The sequence below is a fragment of the Vespula pensylvanica genome, chromosome 4 (genome assembly GCF_014466175.1).
Source record: "Vespula pensylvanica isolate Volc-1 chromosome 4, ASM1446617v1, whole genome shotgun sequence".
Taxonomy (NCBI): Eukaryota; Metazoa; Arthropoda; class Insecta; order Hymenoptera; family Vespidae; genus Vespula; species Vespula pensylvanica.
The window spans coordinates 3926220-3951140 of NC_057688.1; the positions used below are offsets into that span (position 1 = coordinate 3926220).

At 39.6% G+C, this 24921-nt stretch overlaps 1 protein-coding gene across 1 annotated transcript; it reads right to left on the reverse strand.

Annotated features, from left to right (window-relative positions):
- Positions 1-19807: 19807 nt before the first annotated feature.
- LOC122628256 (zinc finger protein Noc-like) lies at positions 19808-24135 on the reverse strand. Its single transcript, XM_043810347.1, has 2 exons — positions 23384-24135; positions 19808-22257 (listed from the first exon to the last, which is right to left on the reverse strand). The coding sequence occupies exons 1-2, from the start codon at positions 23468-23470 to the stop codon at positions 20668-20670; spliced, it is 1677 nt and encodes a 558-aa protein (XP_043666282.1). The 5' UTR covers positions 23471-24135; the 3' UTR covers positions 19808-20667.
- Between the last annotated feature and the right edge of the window lie 786 nt (positions 24136-24921).

A 24921-nucleotide genomic window follows, 5' to 3' on the forward strand; every position in this document is an offset into this window, starting at 1 on the left:
GAGCGTATATACGAGAGAGATAGACTACTACCCTTGCCCCGCGGGAACCGATCCATTCTTCTCGCAACTTTCATCTTCCCGGCTTTCTCGGGTATGGCAAGCAAACGTGAAATGACGTATGTCGTGTGGATCGTTCGATTTAAATCGTTTTCTTTTCCGAGTTTATAATATTATTAAAATCGATTTGATTTGTTATTTCCTATTCTTTTTTATTTTCCATTTGTTATTTCTTCTTGATTAATAACTACTTGTTACTCACGAGTATTATAAAATGTCATATTTGATTCAATTTTTCTTTTCTTTTATACAGGTAATTATGATTCCATAAAAATGTACACGCCTATATCACCATTTATATTAAATCCGAGTCACGTTTGATAGTGATTAATTCTCACCGAATAAATTAATACAGTAATATCTAGTAGTATCTGTAGTATTGTTTTCACCGAACGAATTGTTCAATATGCGCGATTAATATGATATGCACAAAAAATGAATGATCTATTGTGAAAATAAACTTATGCTTTCGAGACGGCATTTTCAACCTATAAAACAAAGATAATAGCACTCGTCGCTGTATTAATATACAAAATTATACTTTTACTACTCTTCCTCGAGGAATAAATTAAACTTTATTTAATCATTTCTTCGACATTATTTCGATTCGGTCTTTGGGTGAGGGAAGTTAAAAGCATTCTATGTGCTTCTAACGCATCTACTGAGTAGCAATTTGTTTGATATTCGATCTTGAAAGGAGGTGACATCAGATTTTGTACTATTAATTTTCAATAATAATTAAATACGCTTAATTCTTTTTACTTTTATCCATTAAAGATAATGAATCAATTTATTTGAAATTAGAAGCGAAACATTTTCAAATTTTACAAAATTTTTGATAAACAATAGATTATAAATTTTTGAAAAATTTCTTTCAACTCAAAACGATCATTTCGTTCTTATTAGTGAAATGTTTCTAATTAAATGAGCGGTATTTTGAAAGTTTTCATGCGATCAGTTTGAAATTTTAACGATTAAGACGATAATAACATAGAACATTTACAACAATTTAAAAAAGTTTGCGTTTGAACTCTAACGTTTAACGATAGTCGATCTTGAATTTCCAATAGATTTTATTATATTCATACTTTGATTTAGTCTGGCGTACTGTTTGAATAATTAATTCTTTGCACTTTGATCCGGAATTGGTTACAATGTTCAATGGATTCATATATTTATGCATCGAGTTGATTGTAGACTATCAGAAAAATAATGAATAATAATAATTACCACGATTATATATCGTGGAAAAATGAAAATTTTAATATTCCATTATGTGTTTGCGTGCCTATTGAAAATGATAAAATAATTATGAAATGTCTCATTAAAAAAATGTAGAGTGTAAAATGGAAATGCAATTTAAAAAATAATCATCCGTCGAAACGAATTGACACAAATTTAATATAAAATTATTAAGCTGACTGTATATTATAATATGGTACAGATTAAAGGGATAACACGTGCCGACGATGTAAGCGAACGAATTAACGATATCAAGCGAGAAAGAGAAAAACAGTGAAAAAAAGGATAAAGAGAGAGAAGAGAGAAGTGGAATACGAGCAGCGTTAATCACAAACAGTTTCGATGCTCGTTCGCCATATTCTACAAACATATGTATTATATATGTACTGAGCACGTTTTCGTGAGAATTTTACTGAAACGTCTCGCGCAAAATCGGTCGAGTGGAGCGACTCGAACATCGTGTTCGTTCTAGCTCGTTGATTTTCTTCAACGAGCTTGCCTCTAAGTATCGATGCATTAATCCCCACCGGTCCCCTTTCGCTTCACGATTCGATCGTAACACAAGCTATCAACGTACGTTTCGCGACGATAAATTCGCGGCTCGTAACGGTTTTTAATCAACGTATAACCCGTCGATGCAATTAATCATTCGACCGATTACGATCGAACACACGAGGAGCCATCGATAGCATGGTGTCTGTCTCTCTCTGTCTGTCTCTCTCTCTCTCCCTCCCTCTCTCTCTCTCTCTCTCTCTCTCTCTCTTTCTCCCCCTCTCACGCTTGACAAAATGCGTATACATCCCGTAAAATATCGGCCCGTTGTAGGCAATACTCGTTCTATGTTTCGTCGTCGTCGTCGTCGTCGTCGTCGTCGTCGTCAATGATGTCGATAATGAAGGATAAAAGTGTCCGACACTTTGCAAGTTTCACTTTTTCTGAATGACTAATCAATCGCACAAATACAATAGTATGTCGCAGCACATAGAACTTGCTTTGTTTATTTTGAAGACGAACTATTGCGAAATACCGAGAAGTATGTTCTTGTAAATTTAGAAATGATGACTAATGGAATTATGTTAATCTCTCGATGAATATCACACTTTCATATATACATATAAATCACTGAAATATTTGGTCACTTTTTGAAAATGTACCGAACCAAGAAAACTAAGATTTATATTAAATACTGAAAAAAGATATATTCTATTATAATAACAATATGAAATAAAAAATCAGTCTTTTAAAAGTTTTGTGTAAAGTGCGTCCTTTTATAAAAATCAAAATATTTGAAAGACCCAGCATAGCTCGCTCAGTAAAAGAGGGAGGATATAAAAAATTTTTTGTAGCTATTTGGCTACGGTATTGAAATTCTCCATGTTGTCGGGGTTCTTTATAATCGTGTTCCATAGGCATTATATTCGAGTTAACTTCCATGGTATTCCACACTTCTTTCCATACAATATTACGAGAGAGACGTAAATTCTCTGATGATAGCAGGACTTTCAAATTGCTTAGCTTCTTGATTCAAGTAAAGGCAACGTGCAGCATTCCATTCTTGCTCTTCTTCCAACGGTGCTGTGTTATTATTAAAGTTGAAATCTCGATGTTTCGTAGGGCGTCTACCAGGCATCTTTTTTATAGTTTTATAATAAATTTTAATAGAACATATATGTCTATCGCTAAATATATCTAAGCCATATAAAGTTCGGTGAATACCGTACCATCCATCTAACGTTATGCTAATTCTGTAAAATGATAAAATCATTTACAGTTCAACTGGTTACTTAACCAACTAAATGAATTTACCCAAAGTCTCAAAGTTAGTTAAATCGTTTTCACGCATCTAAAGACAGTAGATTTATTATTTCAAGATCATTTTCACGATAAAATTGACGATTATACAAATATATAAGAATTGCTACTTTAATGTATTTTGTAAAACTATAAACAAAATTGAAATATTTCACGTGTATTGTAATATAAAATTATAACGAAGAAAGCTTTGTCGTGATTATATGAGACACTTCAGGTAAGAATACTTAAAAAGAGACTGAGTATTTTCTGTAAGTATGTATCTGGATATGAATACTACGGAAGTATCACGAGCGTCGAAAGATCTAGGTTATCGAGTTCAATCTCTCTTCGTCATTCCCAAGAAATCGATTATGCGTCGAAACTATCGAAGCTGCAAGATTAAAAAGACTTTGAATTTTATCAGGTTATCGGCATCGTTGTGTATGTATACTCACCACTTCTCAGATTATCGAAAGGAAGATCTTCAAAAGATCGTTTCTTTCTAACTAATTATAATGTACCGCATAGAAAGTCCACGAGATCTTCGATATAGTTCCGATAGAATAAATATCCGAGGTATCGATCGAGATAACCGCTTACCATTCACATCTCTTCTCGAATCACTGATTCTGGAACGCATTTCGGAATGGAACTCAGTGACCGGCGAGAGAGAGAAGGAATTCTGTACGATAACGAATAGAAACCATGATCGTAAGACAAAAGGATATACAAGGAGGAAAAAATGAAGAAGAAGACGAAAGAATAAAGGAAGAAGAATATCTTGGATTGGGCAAAGGCTTGTCCGTGACTACTCTTCAACGTGTTGTCGTCGCGTCGTGCGGTCCTTCGACCAAATAATTAATCTCGACGGTCGGAACGCTGTCTTCTCCTTCTCTTTAACAGCCTTAGCAGCCACAGCATCCTCAGCATCGTTGTCGTCGTCGTCGTCGTCTTCGTCGTCGTAGTCGTCGTCGTAGGAACGAAACGAGCAAGAAGAGGAGACCGCCGCTTGCACGTCGAGTGTGCGTGGAATGAAAACTGTCAGTGGCTGACACGGCGAATTGGTTGGGGGCGACAGCTCGCTAAATGCACAACCACCCCCTTCTACGAGTCTCCCTCATTCCCCTCCTCCTCTTCTCATCCCCATTGCAAGCGAGTCTCTAGCCTACTACGTCTGTGAACGGCCGGGTGTGTACCTGCCGTCGCCGATGCCGTTGAAAATGTGAGCCGATATGCTTGTCCGCGCGTCACAATTTCCCCACAGCAGACTAAAAAAAGAAGGAAGAATAAATAAATAAAAAACGGGAGGCGGTGTAAGAGGAAGAGGAGAGAGGGATGGAAATTCACAAATGCATGGTATTGACGTTTCGCGACCTATAGTCCGTTAACCCCTCGCCAAACCATGGAAAGGTACAACGAACTACCGAAAACCACTTTAATCATTTATCCATAAGACTGTGAATTCTTCGAAACAAAATACAACGATCTTCTTGTCCAACCAATTTACTTGCTAACATTTTTTAATAGTTCTTTGAATCTCACGCTATCTTTTCACCCCTTCTTTTATGCTTTGAATATCAAAGGATCGGAAATCGCCTAGAAAGTATTATATTTTTTTTATTGAAAATGAAATAAATTGAATTAATAAAGATAATTAGTTTGCAAGGTAATCCGTAATTTTTTTTTCTTTTGTAAAAAAATCAATTTATCAAAAGTATCACGAAATGAAGCACAACTTTTTAAAATCCAGATTAAAAAGTATTATCAAAGAAAGGTAAAAATATACAAAACGTATTACTCTCATGATCTTTTTCCGATGTTATCAAAACTAATCGACACGATTTTCGAAGGATAGATATCGAAGGATTCATTAGCTCCTTCCGGTAAGAGAATTCTTTCAGAATAACCTTAGGCAGGAGTACCTACGTAGGCTAGGCGACGACGTCGATATTAGTCCGACGTGGAAGTTATAATTGGCAAGGTTCGATCGATATTTTAATTTATCTAAGGGAAGTGCTCCCGGTGATGCTGTCAGTGCACTTAACGAGAGAGGACAGCTTGCCGAACCGGCGAGCAGAAAATTGAAAATGCTGTAGAAGGGAGTGAAGAGGGTTTGGAGAAGGGAGGATGAAAGAGTGAATGAAGGAAAGAAAGGAAATCAACGTTAAGAACTACTCGCACCCGCCGTCAGGAAGTAATAAGTAAAAAAATAGCTGCTTCCCTAAGAATTACCAATTACTTCGATAATTATTCATTCGAGTGTCAGCGTAAACGGCAGCATTGATGAAAATAAACCTGAATTAACGTCAACCACGTTATCGTATAAATTATAGTACGCGTCCTCGCCCAACTACGACGACGCCTCGTTCAAATCAGGAACCTATCAGTATTAGATTAGGAAAACGAACCCTTCGAGTATGTGCTCGTCTGCCAATCTAAGAGCACGAATTTAGATCGTGTATTCCGAATCTCATAGAAACGAAGAAAGTCATCTGCATAGTTCGAATATTTCTCGGAGAGGATTAAATTGGAGGACTTGAAGTATGAGAAAGCTTACCAAAGAGGATGATATTTATCGAAAGAAAATGAAATGAAAGAATGATAATATGGAAATGTACGTGTCGTGAAAGTTATAAATTTAAAAGCCCGAAGAGACTTTCTTCGTAAACAAAGTACGGCAGTTAAATCGTAGAGCAGATTGGACGCAACAAGAGCAGCTAGTTGCACTTTGAATTTAATATCCGAGACAACGTAGCTCGGTGATGGGAGGGACGACGGGAACACCTGATGCTTTTTGTTTACGAGCAGTCAACGAATGGTGGTGTAGGAGTAAGAAAGAAAACCCTGCTAACCCATCAGAGTCGAGACTCGACTCCCTTAAATCTGACATTCAACAATTCCTTACAATTCCTCTAATTGCTAATTGACACTACAAACTTCTGTCCTTATTTTATTTTTTTTAGCCATTTCTCGCTCATTTAAATCGATATTATCGTCGTTATAATTGTATGCGTAGATAAGCAAAACTTGGAAAAGATACAAAGTAATGCAAGAGTCGATGTTAAATTACGGAGAGGACGAAGAGAAAGGATCGATCGGATATTCACGTAGTTACTGTAACCGAAACGTTCGAAAGGTATGGCTCTGCACGAACGTCAATTATAACAAGGATAGGATACGTCCACCTTGATGGAATTAACGTCCCCATCGTACTTCGTTAGCCGCTCATTCGAGTCTCCATTATCGAAGTCTCGCTAAATAACTTAATGGCAATTACTTAACTGATACATGTCCCTGTGGTTACTATCGTCATTGACAGTGCGTTGGGCTTTCCGAAGGCAAGAGTTATCCGTTGATACTCGGATTTCACGCCGTCGATCGTTATTACCTGTACATATGTATGTATGTATGGCTATATGTACATGCATGGCTATTGTACATCGAAAATCGAGAAAAGCGAAAGAGTTAGAGTACAAACCCTCGCTCGACAGAATGTGCTCACGTGTTATCGCAACGATAAACACGTTGGAAAACGGGAATTTACGTGGTCCGAGACATGGCAACGTCAAAGAGAGATAACTCGATCGTCGATGTTAACCGTGCCATGTGATTTATATAAAGCCGGTTTCCATACTCGTTTATTCGTTCATCGGGCAACGAGGTGCAACGATTACGTTATTGTTACGAGTCAATGTCTCACGATTCTTCGTTTCGCCGCCTTAAGTATGATATCAATAATCTATCAATATTGTCATCATTATCATAAATAAAATATTTTCTGTATCGATAAAATCTTTTACCCTCTACTATCACTTGTAAATCTGTTTTATAATGTAAAAATAAAATTCTATGAACTTGTATAATTCTTTACGAATAATACATTAATGAAAGAAATAGTACACTCTTAGATAATTAAAAAAAAAAAACTATTTACTTTTGCAGACCCTGCGGAATCAGAAATTTCGTGTTCACACCATAGTAAATCTAATTACAAATATTTTAAAGGAATACATTGTCTAAATAATCTCAAGGAATACTAATATTCTAAAACTGAATCGAAAAGATTTCACGATTTATTCGATTCAAAATCTTCAAGCAGAATGTGTAAGAAGTCATCGAGCAACCGATAGAAAGCTTAACGGTTCGTTGACTGACGATAGAAACGGTTGCCGATCTGAAAGGAGAGCGCCGTTGGCAGAACGAAGAAAAAGAAGAGAAGAAGATGGCGGAAAAAAAGAGAAAAAGAGAAAAGAGAGAGAGAGAGAGAGAGAGAGAGAGAAGGCACGGTGCGGCGGGTCGATGCGAAGCCGACGAGACACGATCGAGTCATGCTGGTCCATTGTCCTGCGGTAGATTGGCTGATTTCGTCGGGACGTTTGACGAAGCCGCCGCGTAGCTACCACGAAGATTGATTGGCAGTGATAGGGACGATCGACGAGTACGGCCGAAGCCGGCACGGAAGCTCAATAAAGGTAATTAATGGCTCGGTCGAACCGTAGGTGTTCCGTCCGAGAAAGAAGAATCCCAATAAAAACACCAATTTACAGCGCTTTGGTAGCTAGCGCGAGACTCGCTCGACTCTTTCGATACGCGGATCGAGTAAAAGAGAGAGAAAGAGAGTGCATCGTTCACATAACGGTATATTGTAAAACCTTCCTCGATATATATATATACACGATCGTTCTGACATCTCGTGCTGCGTCAAACTCGAAGGAAAACCTTGAACGATCGGTTCGCTTTTTCTGATTTATTACAACAATTTTGATTTTCAAGTACGTCCGCGTTGAATTCATTTTACAAAGAGTCATCAATAATAAAAACATCTAGTCGCACCATATCTTTCATATTTCATTGTAATTAGATTTTATTTATAATAAAACGAACTATTGAACTCTCATTGTCCAATATTTTACCAACGAAACAAGTTCCATTATAATAAAGAAGGTGGATCGATATCTCCATCTATGTCGTCTTCAACGACAAATTACCGAAAACCAAACTCGCTTACTTTCCCGTTACAGAAGAGTAAACTACGGTTTCGTTTTTCTTGTGAGTGCCATTTGTTTCAATCTATGCTTCAATGGACGTGAGCTAATTACGAACAGTATTGAGCGACACGCTGCTTCTCGAGTCGTGTCTACGTAGCATCGCGGCGACGAGCGACGTCCATGAATGGTAGTCTCCGTGGCCCGATAGTCTAGAGAGAGAGACAGAGAGAGAGAGAGGGCGGTAGAGAGAGAGAGAGAGAGAGAGAGAGAGAGAGTTGGTCTCTCTCTTCTACGGTCAACCGGTTACAGGGAGTTGACAGGGTTGGCCGGGCGCGTTACTGCGAGCCCAGGACAGTTCCTGTCAGGCTACATGGAGACAAATGAGCGACCGGCAATCAAGCGCTGTTAGCTCCGTGCGACCTTTCGCCAACCGCCATCTGACCGTTCCTTTTTGCCCCGACCCGCTTCATCATAATTTATTGTGATACTGTCACGTTAATAACTCAATTTATTTCACTGGAAGCCCTATTATTTTTACGGCTGGTCTTAGCTTCTCCTCGTCCTTCTCTTCGGTCCTATCTCCTCCGGATGCGAGACCGTGTGCTCTCACTATTCACGTATTTCATCCGGTTTTCACTTGATCCATTCTGTCTTTCTCCCTCTCACTCTTTCTCTTTCTCTCTTTCTTTCTCTCCTGTTTTTTCTTCAACTATCCTTCCTTGCATTATTGTAAAAGAGTCCTGATATTGTCGAGTTGGTTAGTTTCGTTTATCATACTATTTACCAAGAATCGAAGATAATGTCGACTTTGAAAAATTTCAAAAACAAGTGATTAGCCAAGATAACATAAATGGCATGACATGAAAGAAGTTATTTTCAAGGTTAAATATAATAGCATCATTATCTTAAACATAATTCTTTCGGTGAGTAAATTATTCAAAATACCTGATTAGCCGTATTACTTCCTTGTTAATTTTGCTATACCAATTCTTTTTTCTTTTTTCTTCCATAAAAGATGTATATAATTCGAAGTATATACTTCAAGTAAATAGAGCGTAAAATGATTTGCCAGAAATAAACTATTACTCATTACCATAGACAAAAACAAACTGTCATTCGATAATTGATCGGAACGTCAACACCCATTCACATATGTATATGCATATGCAGGTATTACTTGCATATAAATTATCAACAAGATAAATTGTACTAATTAATACGAACAAAAAACGATAATGTATTCTTTATTAAATCGCCAGCTAAAGGTCACATGTCGGAAAATTTTGTAAAACATTTTTATTTAATAAAAATAGATAAAAAACGATCCATGATAATATCGTGACGACATTGTCGTACATTAAAAACGATAGGGGGTTGGGTGAAATTGATCCTCGGGCTCTGATTTCGTGCATTCAGATTGCAAAACGTTAAGATAAGAACTAGAAAGCCGGTAGGGCACAACGACACCACCTCGAGCTACATCTACCCTCTATTCTGTCGCATATACACGGACTCGGAGGATAACGTTGCGAGAGATAGCCCAGGTTTAACCCCTCGACAGCTACGCTATACCTCCTCTTACTTAGGAACTTCTTGGCTCCTTATCACCGGCCAAGGCTATAACCAACCTAAGTTTCCTCATCAATGTCCCATCCACACTGTGTCTGCGACTTCCTCTTCCTCTGTTTCCTCTTTCCCTCCTCCTTGTATCTCCCTCCTCTCTCACTTTCTCTTTTTCTCTTTCTCTTTTATCTCTCTCTCACTCTCTCTCTCTCTCTTTTACGAATATCCCGTTATACTGCTTTTGTCGCTATCATTTTATTTGAAATTAATGACACGTAACTTCGATATAGACAAATTCATCGAACAAAGTCCGTCAAACTCTTTGAGCTTGCTTAGATTTCCAAAAGATTTTCTTTTATTTGATACACCTCCTGTACGTCACGATTTATTAGTTAAAGCTTATAGAAACGAATACTATTTTAATAAACGATATATTTATATAGATTGAACTGGATAGTCTTTTTCTAATATAAAATTGCAGTAATAAAATAAATCGCTACGAAATTATTTTTACAGCAAGAAATCATGTTCCTGGTATACAGAAAATATTTTCATCGACGTGTGTTAAAAATATATGACTATATGCCCCGAAGCGATTCGTTGACGTAACATTCGCGGTTGGATCGCGAACGGTCAACGTAGATATCGAGCATGTAATAAACTACAAAGAAGTAAATCACGTCCTGCGGTGGTGTAGAGATTTCGAAACGAATGAAAATGGCAAAATAGAGAAAGAAAAATCATATTTATCTACCACTCGTGCTCGTAGATCTCATCGATCTCGTGCGAGAAAGTCAGAGGGCGCGAGTCGATCTATGGATCTCGTTGGAAAACTCGTCTACCGTTGTATTGTTGCGTTATGTCGACGAGATATTAATCGACAAAGTTCGAGATAAAATATAAACGAACTGTAGAGCATCGTATGAACGAAACAATATGTTCCTCTACCCTTTCCGCCTTTTTTCTTCGCACTTTAATGCAGTTAAACAATCATTCAATTTTGAAATGATCTATTCTAAAAAAATATATTATATCTTATGTCATGTAGACTAAAGAAAAGAACAGCAACAAATTTTGATATGATTTAATCGGAGAAATCATTACGGAGACAGTACGATATTAAAATATATTTATTTAAAATGAAGATTTGCATTAAAGTATGCTTATATACTGCGACTAAATTTGGGAACTTACAAATAATGTAACTTATATCTATGCATAGTTAGAAACTAAATGTTTTATGAACGGCATGAAACTTAGAATCTATCGGAACCTAAATTACGGTATTTGGAGTATTGCGGAGCGGTAAGTGTCGATAAAGGAAACTTACTGTAAGTACCATTGGCACGTGAAACTTATTGTTAATATATTTCTCGAAATCAAAACGGGTGCTTATCGAATTATCAGTAAATCAGCGAAAAGTATATTTGATTAACGCTCAAACCACGAATTAGATAGATCCAAATCAGAACTTGGAAGATATTCAAGTACAGGATAGTACAATTAATATTCAGTCTAAAAAATAATTTAGGGAATGAAACAGAAATGGAAAAAATTTCGATCGTAATCAAAGCACGCTTTATATAGCCAAAATCGATCCTAATCAGCTTAAAGATACAATAAAAATAGAGAAGTATCGATCTGTAATCTGTTATTGAGAAGATTCAATTCTCAATTTTTCTACGATCGAAAATATTCTTTAAATGTCACGTTATCGTTATCTGCAAAGACGTCAGTCACGTAAGGTTTAATTTTGCCACATTCATATATTTGAAACGTCCATGAACGACACTTGCAGAGCATATTACACAATAACGTTAATATCCTTTTTATATACGTTCGTAGTAATAGAAAAGTAATACTATTATTGTTTAATAAGAAAAGATGAAGCATTCGATAAATGGGTTTGACTCGTGGTAAAACCGAGAGTTTTCCTGTTTCAGCCGAGTGTTAAACCATTCATTGTCATTATCGAAGTTTTCTTTCGGTCCATCCATACAACTGAAGAATGAAAGCTCCGGAGAACTCATGTTGTACTTCCTTACCTACATACATACCTACGTGCGAACTTGTATCGTTAACGAACACGTTGGGCACAAGGACGGTTAAGAGGGTTCTCTTACCAGTCGACTCCGTTACACCAATCACAATTACTCCGTCGGCGTCTTTGTAGTCGCGTAGATTGAGAGATAACTCGCTCCTTCATGCTCGATTCAATAATTTAACGTAATTACGAGAGAGCACGCCGGCGTGGCGGTCGCCGGTCGGCACCGCAAGATGCGATTAAGCCAAACGCGTTCGAACGTTACGCCTTCGAGAGATTCGAAAGAGCACGTTCGTACTTCTCGACCGAATGTTTACGTCGTACTTTCCTCGTCGGCAAGAAGATTCTTCGGTGGCAAGAAATTATCACGAGTGCCGATCCTGACGCCCAGTCTACTCGTACAATCGCAATCTCAGAAGGACATAAACACATTGGAATTACAGCTCGGTACAACTTTCGATATTACTGCCGATATCTACAAAATCGAATATACCTTTAATATAACTTATCCTCGAGTCTGTTAATCCGTATGAATTCTTTTCAAATCGTATACTTACTTAATTCCAATTTATCGAAATAGAATGGAAAACGATCGAACACGACGAAATACATGGGATTATTAAGGTCTTATAAAACGCATGGAATTGATGTAAAATTTTTTATTTATTTAATACTATTCACGAATCTCTCAATTATTCATTGTTATATTCGTAAAGTACAGAAAGAGAGAGAGAGAGAGAGAGAGATAGAGAAAAAGAAGAAAAATAAACGAGTAACAGCATACAAGGCAAAGTTTATCGTAATGGTCTAACATAAAAAAGGAATTATTTTCTACATTCTCTGCTCATTAAAGAAATCCTTCTCTTCGTTCGATATATAAGCCGCGTGCAAACGTTATCAGCCTTTTCCGGCGCATCGCATTCGCTTCGCTCTTCCGAAGGAAATCGTCTCTGACTCCAAGCGTTGTCGTATTATGTAAATTCCTGACATCCCTGACCCTACAATTAGTTATTCTCGTATGTATGTAGCTACGTATACCTACAATTTTGCGAACTCCCGCGCGCCCTTTCGCCGCACTCCTGCAACCAACGGAATTCTCTCGGTGGAAAAGACGCGGAAGCATGGATTCCAAAGAGAGCGAGAGGTCTTCTCGACCGATAGGAGCCTACCTAAACGGTGGAACCTACCTACCGATCGAAATTATTTATGGTTTTCAAGAATTGCTGATATTTCGCTTATCTATTCATGTAATGTAGAAGACTTTTATTATAATAAAAGAGTTGGAGGAAGAGAGAAAGAGAATAAAGTTCAGCCCTAACCAGCGAAAACTTTTGGAAAATAACAAAAAATTCTAAATGAGTAAAAGATAAGTAAAAAAGAAAAAGGAAAATAATCAGACGATGAAAATATGTATAAAGAGTAGGAATAATTAAAAAGTGGTTAATATTACGCGGGCTGGATATAACAAAAAATTGGAATATTGAAAGAAGTAAAAATTAAGAAGATCGATAGATAGAAAAGGAAAGAAAGGAAAAAAGAGAGGAGAGAGAACGAAAATCAAAAAGAAGAGAGAAGCTCTTTTAGTCATCCCGCTCAGCAAACTAGCAACTAAGCCGTCGACGACTAACGTCGAATGTCTTACTACTCGGCAATAAACTAACGTGGATACGAACGATCGGTGGATTTTCTTAGACGTATTGAAGATTCCACTTGACTTTGCAGATAGATACTTTCTTCCTCTCGTCTTACATGGAGCCTTCTGTGTGAGTAAGAGGGAAAGAAAGAGAAAGAGAGAAGCGTTGGTATACCTTCTACGGATGGTATAAATTATGCGCATTCTAAGATATCGCGGTTTCGCGATTTACGAACGACGCTCGTGCGTATTTCTTCCGACATCGCCTGGAGAATGTGTTTCTTCTCTTTTCACCTCCACGGAAAAAGAAAGAAAGACAGAAAGAGAGAAAGAGAGAGAGAGAGGGAGAGAGAGAGGTAGAGAGGTAGAAAGGAGTGAGCATATCCTACGGGCACGGGATTAATCCTCAGCGCGATAAGCGTCGGACGTGCAAATAAAAACCAGCGTTAATTGACCGTCCGTCTGACGTCGAATCTGAAATCCGTAATCTCGAACTTTCTTATTACACTTTATCGCACCCTGTCATCGTAATTATTGAGGGAACTTAATTACGATGAGTTACGTTCGGCTCCTGACTACTTGTAAATCTACTAAGTCCCGTTCGATTTGAACCCCTCATGATTCTATATCAAGTTTGCGTGTCTCCGGTATGTCTTCTCTGTTTATCCAACAATTACATAGATGTCAGATAGAGACATTGATCACGTAAGACTTGCCGATATTATTTAAACTACGATGATAAAATTAACGGCGACGAAGTAATCTAGATTAAATCTAGAATGGAACAGTAAATTTGAGTCAAATCATTTTCGATTATGATGTATCGCCGAAAAATGGCTAAACGAGCTTGGCTGCGACCACTTCAAAGACATTATCTCGAAAGTGGAAAGAAAACTCTTGGTTGAATGTACCCGGCAGGAGGAGGACCGTTATGACGTAAACTGTTAAACCGAGCGATGCCTGGAAGTTGGTAAGGACGAGCAAAGAAGGAGGAGTAGAAATGGGAGGATAGGGAGGGAGGAAGGGAGGTAGTAGAAGGAGGCACACGACGCTTGGACAAGCAAAGGAGGTGGATGAAGAAGAGAAGGAGGAGGGAAACGCGACGGACCGGATGATGAATTAGCCGAGGTGACCTCTCGCGCGAAATCTCTCTTGCTAGCTCTCGCCGTAGGCAGCTCCCGTGATGTCGACCCCGAGATGATGGATCGCCTCGCGTCACGGAGCCATTCATCACCTCCATCTATCAGCCACCCCTTCACCTTGCTTTAGAAAGCGAGCATTCGACGGCTATCTACTCGCTACGGATAGTGATTAATGTTGATCGGAGCGCACCCTGTTATTCGACCTCACCTCGCCTCCCTTTTCCTCATCTCTTTCTCTCTCTCTCTCTCTTTCTCTTTATATATATATATATATATATATATATATATATCCACCCAACTATCTATCTATCTATCTATCTATCTTTCTGTCCCTCTCATTCCTCCTCCGTCGTCGATTTTCCTTCCTCGCTATAACGTCGTCGCTGCGTCTTCTTCTCGGACGTTGACTTCGCCCAACGCGTATGGCCGGATTCCAAAATGCAGACCTCCTCTCTTTCTCTTTCCTCCCTCTCTCTCTCTATCTCTATCCATCCATCTATCTATCTATCTACCTATCTCTATCTCTCTATTCTGGAAATTGCTCGAAGGATAGCTCCGTTTCGCGCGGACGCATGTAAAATATCGCTCCGATTTCGACGTCTTGCTCTCCTACGGATTAACGTCTTGTAGCGTGAAGAACGAGATGAAAATAAAGAACGTAAATGCGCCAACGCTTGGCTGTGAGCGTGTATTCGCGTGGTATATCTTCGAAGGAGGTTTAGAAGAGAACGATTCGTCTTCTACAAACGGCGATGAGTGTACCGTTCGAAATCAACGCTAGGACTGCTGTGAGATGTTAGGCTTTCCATGTTTATGTATCAACCAACGCGATGAGATCGTCGGTTTTTACATTGTTGAGTTTTCCGTAGAACATACGAACAGACGAATTCTCCGAGTCAGTAATTTTTAAAGAAACGTGCACGTAAACCATTTTTTATTGCTTTTGTATATTTAACTTCTCGAAGAATTCGGAAACAGGTGTAAGAAACTCGATAATAATTGTTTAATAAAATGATCGTTTAATATCGATCGAACGCATTCCGAAAAAATTAATTTAAATACATTTTTAAAATTCGTAAAAAGCGATAGATCGGTACATATTCATCCCTTTAAAGTCGCCGTAAATATCTCGAACTAATATCTGGAACTAATTAAGCATATTCGTCACACCTGCAGAAAGGTCAGTGTTGTTTCTTCAGCTGTTCTTGAATATTGGTTCTTTTATATATATATATATATATATATATATATATATATATATATATACACATATATGTATATATATAAACCATGGACATATGTATAAAAGTTGTTATTTCCACTTTCGTTTCATACGGTCAATGTACCGATGATTACAAGAATTTGTACCAGCAATTTCCCAAGAATTCTCATCTAGTACGAGTTTTTTGCTTTAATCTCAAGAGAAAAATTGTCAAGAACGTTCTCTACTCGCTTATTTCTCTACAAGAGAAATACGAATGAGTTTATTTACTTTTAAAAGTATAAAAAAATACTAAGAACAATAGAAGCTTGATTGTACTAACAAAATTGACAAATAATAAAAAATTGCAACAATTTATTACCTGACAGGAATATTGATATGAATAGTGTTTCATAAAAACGAAATAAATATTTTACAATTTATTGTATTGTCAGACTTTTAAGTCTCATTTCCATCTCTTGAGTATAAATATTCCTTAATTCTTCTACCAGTAAAACAGAATATTTGAACGGATAATGTTAATAATAATCTAGAGAAAAATACATTAATTAAAGTACATGAAACGATGTATTTTTAACTCTATCCCGTTTCAATGATCATCCAGGCGGAACATTTAAAAAACCTAATATAAATATTTTTATCCGTTTTAATCTAAATCGTCGTATCAAAATTAAAAAAAAAAAATTAAAAAGAAGATAAAAAAGATGGAATAAAAAATAAAAAAAGAAAGATAAGAAAAAAGTTGCAAAAAAGGAATCTTTAAGACTAATACACGTGATGTAAAGTAAAAAACAAAAATGCAGAGGAATGGTGGTAGAAGAAAAGAAGACAACGATCAAAGAGAGAAAAAGAAAAGGAAAGAGAAGCACGTCACTCCTGCAACCAATCGATTTTGTCTTTCGCAATTTCCAGTGTCGAGGGGATCGGACGTAGCTTATAGATGAATTATAGTCGGTCTTTGGCCGTCGCGCATTCAAGGGTGATGTATGATTCGATGAGAGACGGTAGGTAGAAAACATTCACGATATACGGCCTGTTAATAACGGCAAGAACGAACGAAAGAACGAACGTACGAACGGATAGATGGACAGACGGACGGACGGACGGACGGACGGACGGACGAGGGAGCTAGCTAGCTAGCTAGCTAGCTAGCGAGTAGACGCGGAACGCGCGCGATACACAGATGCCGCTGGCGGGCTGAGCCCCTTTGTGTTTTATTACAAACGATACGTCAGGCACGATGTATGGGCTGCCTTTATCCGCGGCATGTTATTGATGTGCTAAATTGTCCGCGCTGACTCGTAAGACCGTGGAACAGGATAGCTGATAGACGTCGTTCGGGGATGCACTAATCGTGATGCCGTTCAACTCGACAAAGAGATCTACCAGAGTACGACGAGGCACGCGTTACACGGACGTCCAACTAACGATCCCTTCGTTCTATCAAGTCTTCTACCGTGTAGATATTTGCACCGATTCAAGGACTACTCCTACGTACATCTATGCCTAGTAAATTTTGGATCGATCGATCGATTACTTCGACGTTGAATCAAGTTGTTCGAACCTGTCGTCTCGCGTATTAATGACTAACGAAATGATCCAACGACGTAAGTTGGTTACTTTGGATAATAGGAGATCATAAAATCTTCTTCGGTCTGAACGTAATTATGTATTGAAATGAAAAGAAAAAAAAAGACTACGTAATTCAAGAGAGTCAAGGAATTATTATCCATCCTGTCGGTGAATAAATCTGGTTGAATACCTAATCGTTTATCTTTCATCGTTGAGACTGTTAATTATCATCAAGCGCGCAACAAGAATAAAAAAAAACCGGATACGGTTGTATATATATAAGAAATTTTTAGAAATTCTAGAATTGATTCAAATAAGTAAAACGTTATCATTATTTTCTAAGAACGTGGAATTAAAGATAGTCTTTACTCTGTAACATTTTTATTTTTTATTTATTTATTTATTTTTTTTTTTTTTTTAGAATTATTGAAGAAAAACGAACAAAAGATTTTTAAAAGTTTAAAATAAAGAATAAAGCATCGGTATGCGGGTGGTATATCGAGAAAGTCAGACAACGAGGACATAACAGCGGGAAGCCGGGCCGCAAAGGGTGAAAAAAATGAGTATAGAGTCGATCGTCCAACGCGAGAAGTACAGCTGTCGTGACACATTCGAACACAGTGCTACCGAACGCGTTAACTCCTGCTACTTTGTCCAAGCTGTCAACGTAAAACGAAAAGAAATCGTCCTTTCTCTTTCTCACCTCCTCGATCCGAGAGCTTGAACACCTCGGCATTTCCTTTTTCTCGTCTTCTTCTTCTTCCTTTTCTTTCCATCTCTCTCTCTCTTTCTTTCCTTATCCCCCTCGAAGCTTGGATTCGGTCGAACAAAAAGCGGGACACGCGTGCGCGACGATACTCCAAGGAAAATCGAGCGAACGCTCGATCTCGTTCGCTGATCTGGCGCAGAGTCAAAAAGAAAAAGAGGGGAAGAAAAAGAGAGAAAGAAGAAAGGCACGACGAGAACAAATAACCTTCCTCGCAATTAATCACGTCATCCTCTCTAACGCCGTCCGTACATCGATTCAACATTTTTTCTCTCGCTGGACGTACTCGCAAGACGACTTCGAGACTTAATTCTTTGCTTTGTTGATTGCCCATTTGATTGGCCTTGAAATATGTTTCCGTTTCAATGGACGTCCTAATTCGATTGACAAAAAATTGAATTTCCATCTTTGTTTTTATGAAATCATTCATTTGTTAATAAATAATAATATTAAATGAAAATCTATATATAATAATAAAACATGAAATTTACGATAAATGAATTTTTTTTTTTTTTTTTTTTTTTTTTTTATAAAATACGAACATAAAAATGGATAAGTTAATTTAAGCCAAAACTCATTAATCTGTTCTATGTGTATATATATATATGTAAAAGTTAACTAAAGTATCATGAACGATGTTGCACAAGAATAAAGTTAACACGCGAGCGTTCCCTTCGAAGTCAACCACTCTATTTTCCTCTTCTTCCTCTCTGTTTTCACGAGAAACTCGCGGAGCTGCACTCCGTTCGGACTCTAGGCCGCAGATTTATGCGAGCTGCCTTGCAGCTCCGATATCCGAGAACCCTCTCTTTTTCTCTCTCACACTCGCTTTTCGGTCTCGTAATGAAAGAAATAAATTCACTCTCTTGGGTGTAGCCAACAGCAACCGGGGATGGACAAACGAGCGAGAAAATTCGTTTGTGTGTGTGCGTATAGCTACCAAGAGCACCCAGAGTAGAAAGACTATCTTTCTCTTTCCCCCTCTCTCTCTTTCTCTCACATACAGATACGCATTCACGCACCACTTTATTCTCCCTTCTTCCTTTTTCAGCATAGGCAAACAGTTTCACGCAGCGCCCACGTTTAGTCGTCTCATGGAAAATTCTAAGCTTCTAAAACGACGTTACTAAAGAATAAAAGAAACTTAGGATGGTTTTCAAGGATAGAGATAAGAATAGGATGACTTAACGTATCGAATACTCGCAAGATTTGTATATATATATATGTGTGTGTGTGTGTGTGTTTATATATATACAAACATAACTTTGAAATTCTCTTGGTCCCTTAACATTCATTCTATTCGACACGCGAAACTTTTGGGTAGTAGTAGCTCTTAACGTCAATTTTTCAAAGTATCCTCTCCTCTCCTTTTCTAGTAAAAGCGACGATATTTTAAAGTTAAGCTTATACACACACGCACACAGAGACACATATTTACCTATAGGTATATATCTATATACTTGAAGAAGCTTTAACGGTGCAACGTAGAGGAGATACGCAATTTATGGTAAGACGTGAAAACTGAATTCCAAGTTGGATGTTGCGCCAATGGAAGAAAAGGAGAATTGCGGCATGCTCGCCGTTTATATATGGCAAGCTTTGCTACATGTACTCGATGTATGAAGATATACATACGGGAAGAAGAGAGATCGGTGTCGATCAGTGAATGATCGAAATTCCATAGGAAGGGAGAGAATTTGAGGCATCCTTGTAGACAAAATGCACGTACACACAAGTACGTAATACCGTGCACCGTAAACAGGTACACATAGACACACTGCAACTTTTGATTCTACGAATATCTTTTTTATTAAAGCGCTGTGGAAACTCAACGATGTTTTACAAGAGATATTTACAGGTTCGAAAGATACCTAAACTATTTTCTTTCTTTCTCTCTCTCTCTCTCTCTCTCTCTTTTTTCATAGCTCTGATGCGATTATTACGACCGATCCGACATGCTTTGCGACGATCTCTTGCAAAGGCGAACGATTCACTTTCGCGCTTTCGAGGATATCGAGAAAAGCTCAAACAAGATGCTGTTTCATGTCTTATCTCTTTTTCTTTTTCTCTCACTCTTTCTATTTCGCTTCTACGAACAAAAAAAAACGCAACATTATCACAGTTTATCTGTATGTTCGAAACACCGGCGCAAACCACATTGACTCGAAGAAGATCGTTCACAATTGGACACAGGTAGACGCACACAAACACTCCTCTCGCTACGACGGACGCAAGAATCCAAAGAATCACGTCGAAGCGGCTCGAAAAACGCACATTCTCGCGGCGTACTCTCCGAGCATAATATAACGGTGATACCTCGTGATGTGCATAATGTTAAACCGCCAATGATGACATTTCATAGACTTTAATTATTTTTTTTTTTAATTTACACATATATATATTTATATTTATATTCATGTATTTATATATTTATATTTATAGACTCATATTTATATATTTATATACATATATATTTAGAGAAAAACGAGAGAGACGAGAAATCTCTCTCGGAAAAGGATCGCTTAAATAGGATCTGTATAATACACGCTTCGCTATGTACAAAGAATGAAAAGGAAAAAAAAAAACGTAGAGAAAGAGAGTGAGTGGAGAAGAAAGGAAAGACCTTGGCGAAAAAGTCGGTCATTTAGGGATGAACAGCAGCACCGATCCGTTGTCCGTAAATCGCGTAAGGCGAGTAGTAAGGACCTAGCGCATTGAAGGCGCTATAGGGTGAGGCTGCTAGGGAGGCAGGTAGAGGTGCAGTGGGTGGTTTACCGTAAGGGTGATATCTCGCACCGAGAGGACTGAGAGATGGCGCGGGATAGGAGGCACCGCTGGCACGGTGAAGGGCTGCCGCTGAAGGCGAGAGAAGCGGATGGGGATGAGGATTGGCTAGGAGACTGGTAGGTTCCGGTGCACCAGCTGCGGCGGCTGCTGCTGCCGCGGCAGCCGCTGCGAGATTCGTGTGACTGCGGAGATGTTGAAGGAGCTCGTCGGACGTTGCAAATCGTTTGCCACAGTAGGAGTCACCGGCGATCCAGTTGCACACGTACGGCCTACCACCGGTAAGCGTGGAAGGGTATGCGAGCGAGGGCGGAGGCATTGGACCTAACGAAGACAATGCCATTGCGAGGCCGTATTTCTGATGATCGCACTGGGTACATCCACTTGGACAGACGGATGCGGCTCCGCCGGCGACACTCGCGGCACTCGCGGCACCACCACCACCTCCTCCACCACTACCGGCGGTGCCAGCAGCACCGCCGGCACTCGCACCAGCGCCCATCATTAATTGCGCCCCATGAACACTATATTGGCAGCCGGTGCAATAGGGATCCTTGCAGACTGGGACGAGAGCTTCACCGCCGGCTGGTGTCTTTACTCGAGCGTAACTGAGGTATGGGTTGCCTGGTGTAGGTGCCGTTGTTGGATAACCCAAAAGTGCGGCCGCGGCGGCAGCATGATGATGAGAAAATGGCGAAGCACCGGCGAACGGTGGCCTGAACGCAGGATTCTCCGCGAGTCCAGGTGGACAACAAAGAGGATTTCCAGTAGCAAAACCAGGTATCGATGCCTTATAAGCGGCCAATCCGGCCGCATCCTTTGCATGGCCACCGCTGAGAATTTCCATGCCCGATCTAATTATAGGACTCGTTCCGTTATTTCGTGGAGATGCGTCGGTTTTCTCACGATCGCCAGGAGTCTTACGATCGGAAGCTGAGAGAATACTACTCGACGAACCTGCCGTCGCTTGACTCGACGGCGAGGCTGACTTCCGGCCGACGGGTGTTCGACTACCCGACGACGAAGACGACGTTGACTTCTTCTCATTGAGATTTCCACCTGTATTATTATTGTTGTTGTTGTTGTTGTTATTATTATTGTTATTGCTACCGCTAATGCTCAGACTTTCCGACGCATTTTCCTGACCACCGACACTGTGCACGCTTGCCTTCGACGTCGGTCTGCCTTCGTCTTGTCCCGTCGTATTCTTTCTCGTCACCACGTTAGTCTCGTACGGTTTGAACGCAAGTGTTTTATTGTCCGACGGACTGCCTCGCGTGCTCCGTTCTAACTTCGCCGCTGGCGGAGATTTAGCACTCGAACTACCGACGCTGTTACTTTTCGAGGAACTCTTCTCCAATGGCGAGACCAGTGGCTTTGTCGGCGAGTCCGCACCGATTTGACTGCATGTCTGTGCCAAAAGTGCCAAGGGACTCTTCTTCGCGTCCAACTGTAAAATAAAAGTGATCCCACGTTTACTTCTTTTTTTCTTCTTATGGTCACCTTCTTGCGGTTACTTTCAAATCGCGACGTACGAGTCCGACGGCTCGGTCAACGATCACTTGAACTTTCAACAAGGAAGATTTTCGATTTGTGAAGATAAATATATGCAATTATTTTTTTATCAATAAATAAAATAACACAGACGAAGAAAGAAAACCTTTGATAAATTAATGAATTCTATACCGGAGATTTGGAGATTATAAATGCTACCTTGGACAAGACTGATAATGAACAAATAATTTTTTTTATTCTTTTATTACGAGAGAATTTTAATTTGCTTGACAAATTACTTCTTTTTTGTCGATTTAGAAAATTAAAGATAGAAAGAAGTGTCGTAGAATTCGAAGAGTCGAAAGAGTGCTTGCCGTCGGACACTGAACGACTAATCACTTCTTCATTTTTCCGATAAACTATTTAATTTTTCCAAATTATCTCGCACTTTTTTAACATTACGTTGAAAATCGCTTTCGAATTTGTTATTGAAATACCAACTTGTTTAACCAAGTAGTTAATGAGGAGTATTACAAAAAGTAAAATATTTCACGAAAAGCACAAAAAATCAAATCGCCATTTAAATCGTATAATTTTTCGTTGCAGACTGTTCAAGAATAGAAAGATTTTACGGAATATTAGATTATAAAAAAATCGACTAAATATAAAGAATCATTTTCTACAGAGTAGGAACCGTATTTAAAGATCTAAAAAATTCATAAAGACAAATGTTCACTCATTTTGTTTCTATTCTTATCATCAAATTTCATTGTTTCCATCGATTAATGAAGGAACAAGTAAATACAATAATATTGTAATTAATTCCAAATCCATCGTAAAGAATTTTTGAATATGTCGAAACATGTCAAGAATTCCAATTTATGATATCGAAGAAAGGAGATTCAACACATTTGATAAAGTATCATGAAAATCCACGAGAGATTCACACGTTGGAGGTTCGAGCGATCCGTCGGCTCGCGCTCGTCGCGACGGAGTAATGCTCTTTAAATCGTCATAGTGTAACCACGAACCTCCCCGGTTGGATTGAAAACTGTATTTTCACCACGAATATGTCTACTAACCGTGGTTGGAAGCGGAGAAAGATAATCCGGCTGTAAGTACTGATTGTGTCCGGTAGACAGCATACCGCCTTCCTCGAGCACAACCATTTGGGTTAAGCACTTTGTTAAAGATAATTCACTGCACTAAATCACACAGGGAAGCTTCACACTTGGGATGAAAAACAGCCCAAGAAACGTTAAAAGTAACCAACAGTGATAACAGTAACTCCTCTTCCGAATCGGTGGACGTTCGCTCACCGTATAAGCGGAATACGGTGGCCCGTCGATCGATCCTCTCTCTTTCGCACGAATATAAGACTTAGACGCGAGCGACGTTCACAGTACAAAATCCAGGAAAATAATGCCGGGGCCGTCGGTCGAATCCTTGTCGAACGGAGCACTTGACGATCCTAGCGCCGTCTAGCGGCAGTTTGGAAGGTCACTTCTATCCCCACCATAAAGGGGTGCATAACCTGTGTATGTACGCGTCGAGTGTCCCCACTCCGTAGGGAAGTGAGATCTTGGAAGTGGAGAGGGAACAGTCGACGGTCGTCGGCAATGGAGGGACATAGAGTGGGGAAGGTGGTGGGGGTAACGCGGTGGGGCTCAGCCCTGCGTGGGGTGTGGGAAGGCATTCTAATTCAACACGCCACCCATGATGTTGGCCCGACGATGACAGCTCCCATCCCGGCTTTGATATTTCACCGCTTTTACAGCCGTTCCCCTTCCTCCGCTTCTCTCACTCGCTCTCACTCTCTCTCTCTCTCTCTCTCTCTCTCTCTCTCTCTCTCTCTCTCTCGCTTTCCTCTCTCTCTCTCTCTCTCTCTCTCTCTTTCTCTCTCTCTCTCTCAACCCCTCCATCGTTCTCTCGGTCTCTCTTACTCGTTTTCTCGTTCGGTCCTTGTCTCACCAACTCCATGCGGCACGGCGCTGCCTCGACACGGAACCGTCCCTGCCGCCACGGCAACCCGATATTTTATACCGTGAAACCTGTCTGTCTCTCCGGCCGGCCCCGCTTAATAAGCAGCTTTCAAAATAGAAATGTAATGGGTCGGCGGGGAGGGTCTCGGAGTGATTGATCGCTCGCTCAGCGACTTACCGACTACCAGCCCGCTCCGAGGCTAACGAATGACAGCCACTTAAGCGCTGTTTGCCTACGGTTTTGTAAAAGCGTTTTAATTATCGCCCGGGCCGTGCGCGCCTCAACTTCGCGACGAACCCAACGCACAACAGCGGTGGCGGCCATTCTTCGATGATTCTCTTGTCTTCGTTTTGCAGGACGTTCACAGGCTTCCGGACTTACTTACCGCGATGCGAAAGAACTCGCGCCGTCTTTCGCATCGCTTCCGATGAATTTTACCAAGAGGGACGATCGATCGCGACTGGATGGTTGCTGCATCGAAATCGATTAACGTCCACGTTCTTTTTGCACGCTAAGGAAACTTCAAAGAGGGGACTCCGATTTCTTTCTTTTTTTATTTTCTTTTTTCACTCGTCTATCCGCTCTCTCGATCGATCACGGCAAACGATCGACTTTCTCGATTTTGGATCTTTTCAGA

Coding starts and splice junctions, on each gene's coding strand:
- LOC122628256 (XM_043810347.1), bottom strand. CDS start 23,470: ATGGTTGTGCTCGAGGAAGGCGGTATGCTGTCTACCGGACACAATCAG. Junction 22,258..23,383: donor TTTCTCCGCTTCCAACCACG/GTTAGTAGACAT, acceptor TTTATTTTACAG/TTGGACGCGAAGAAGAGTCC.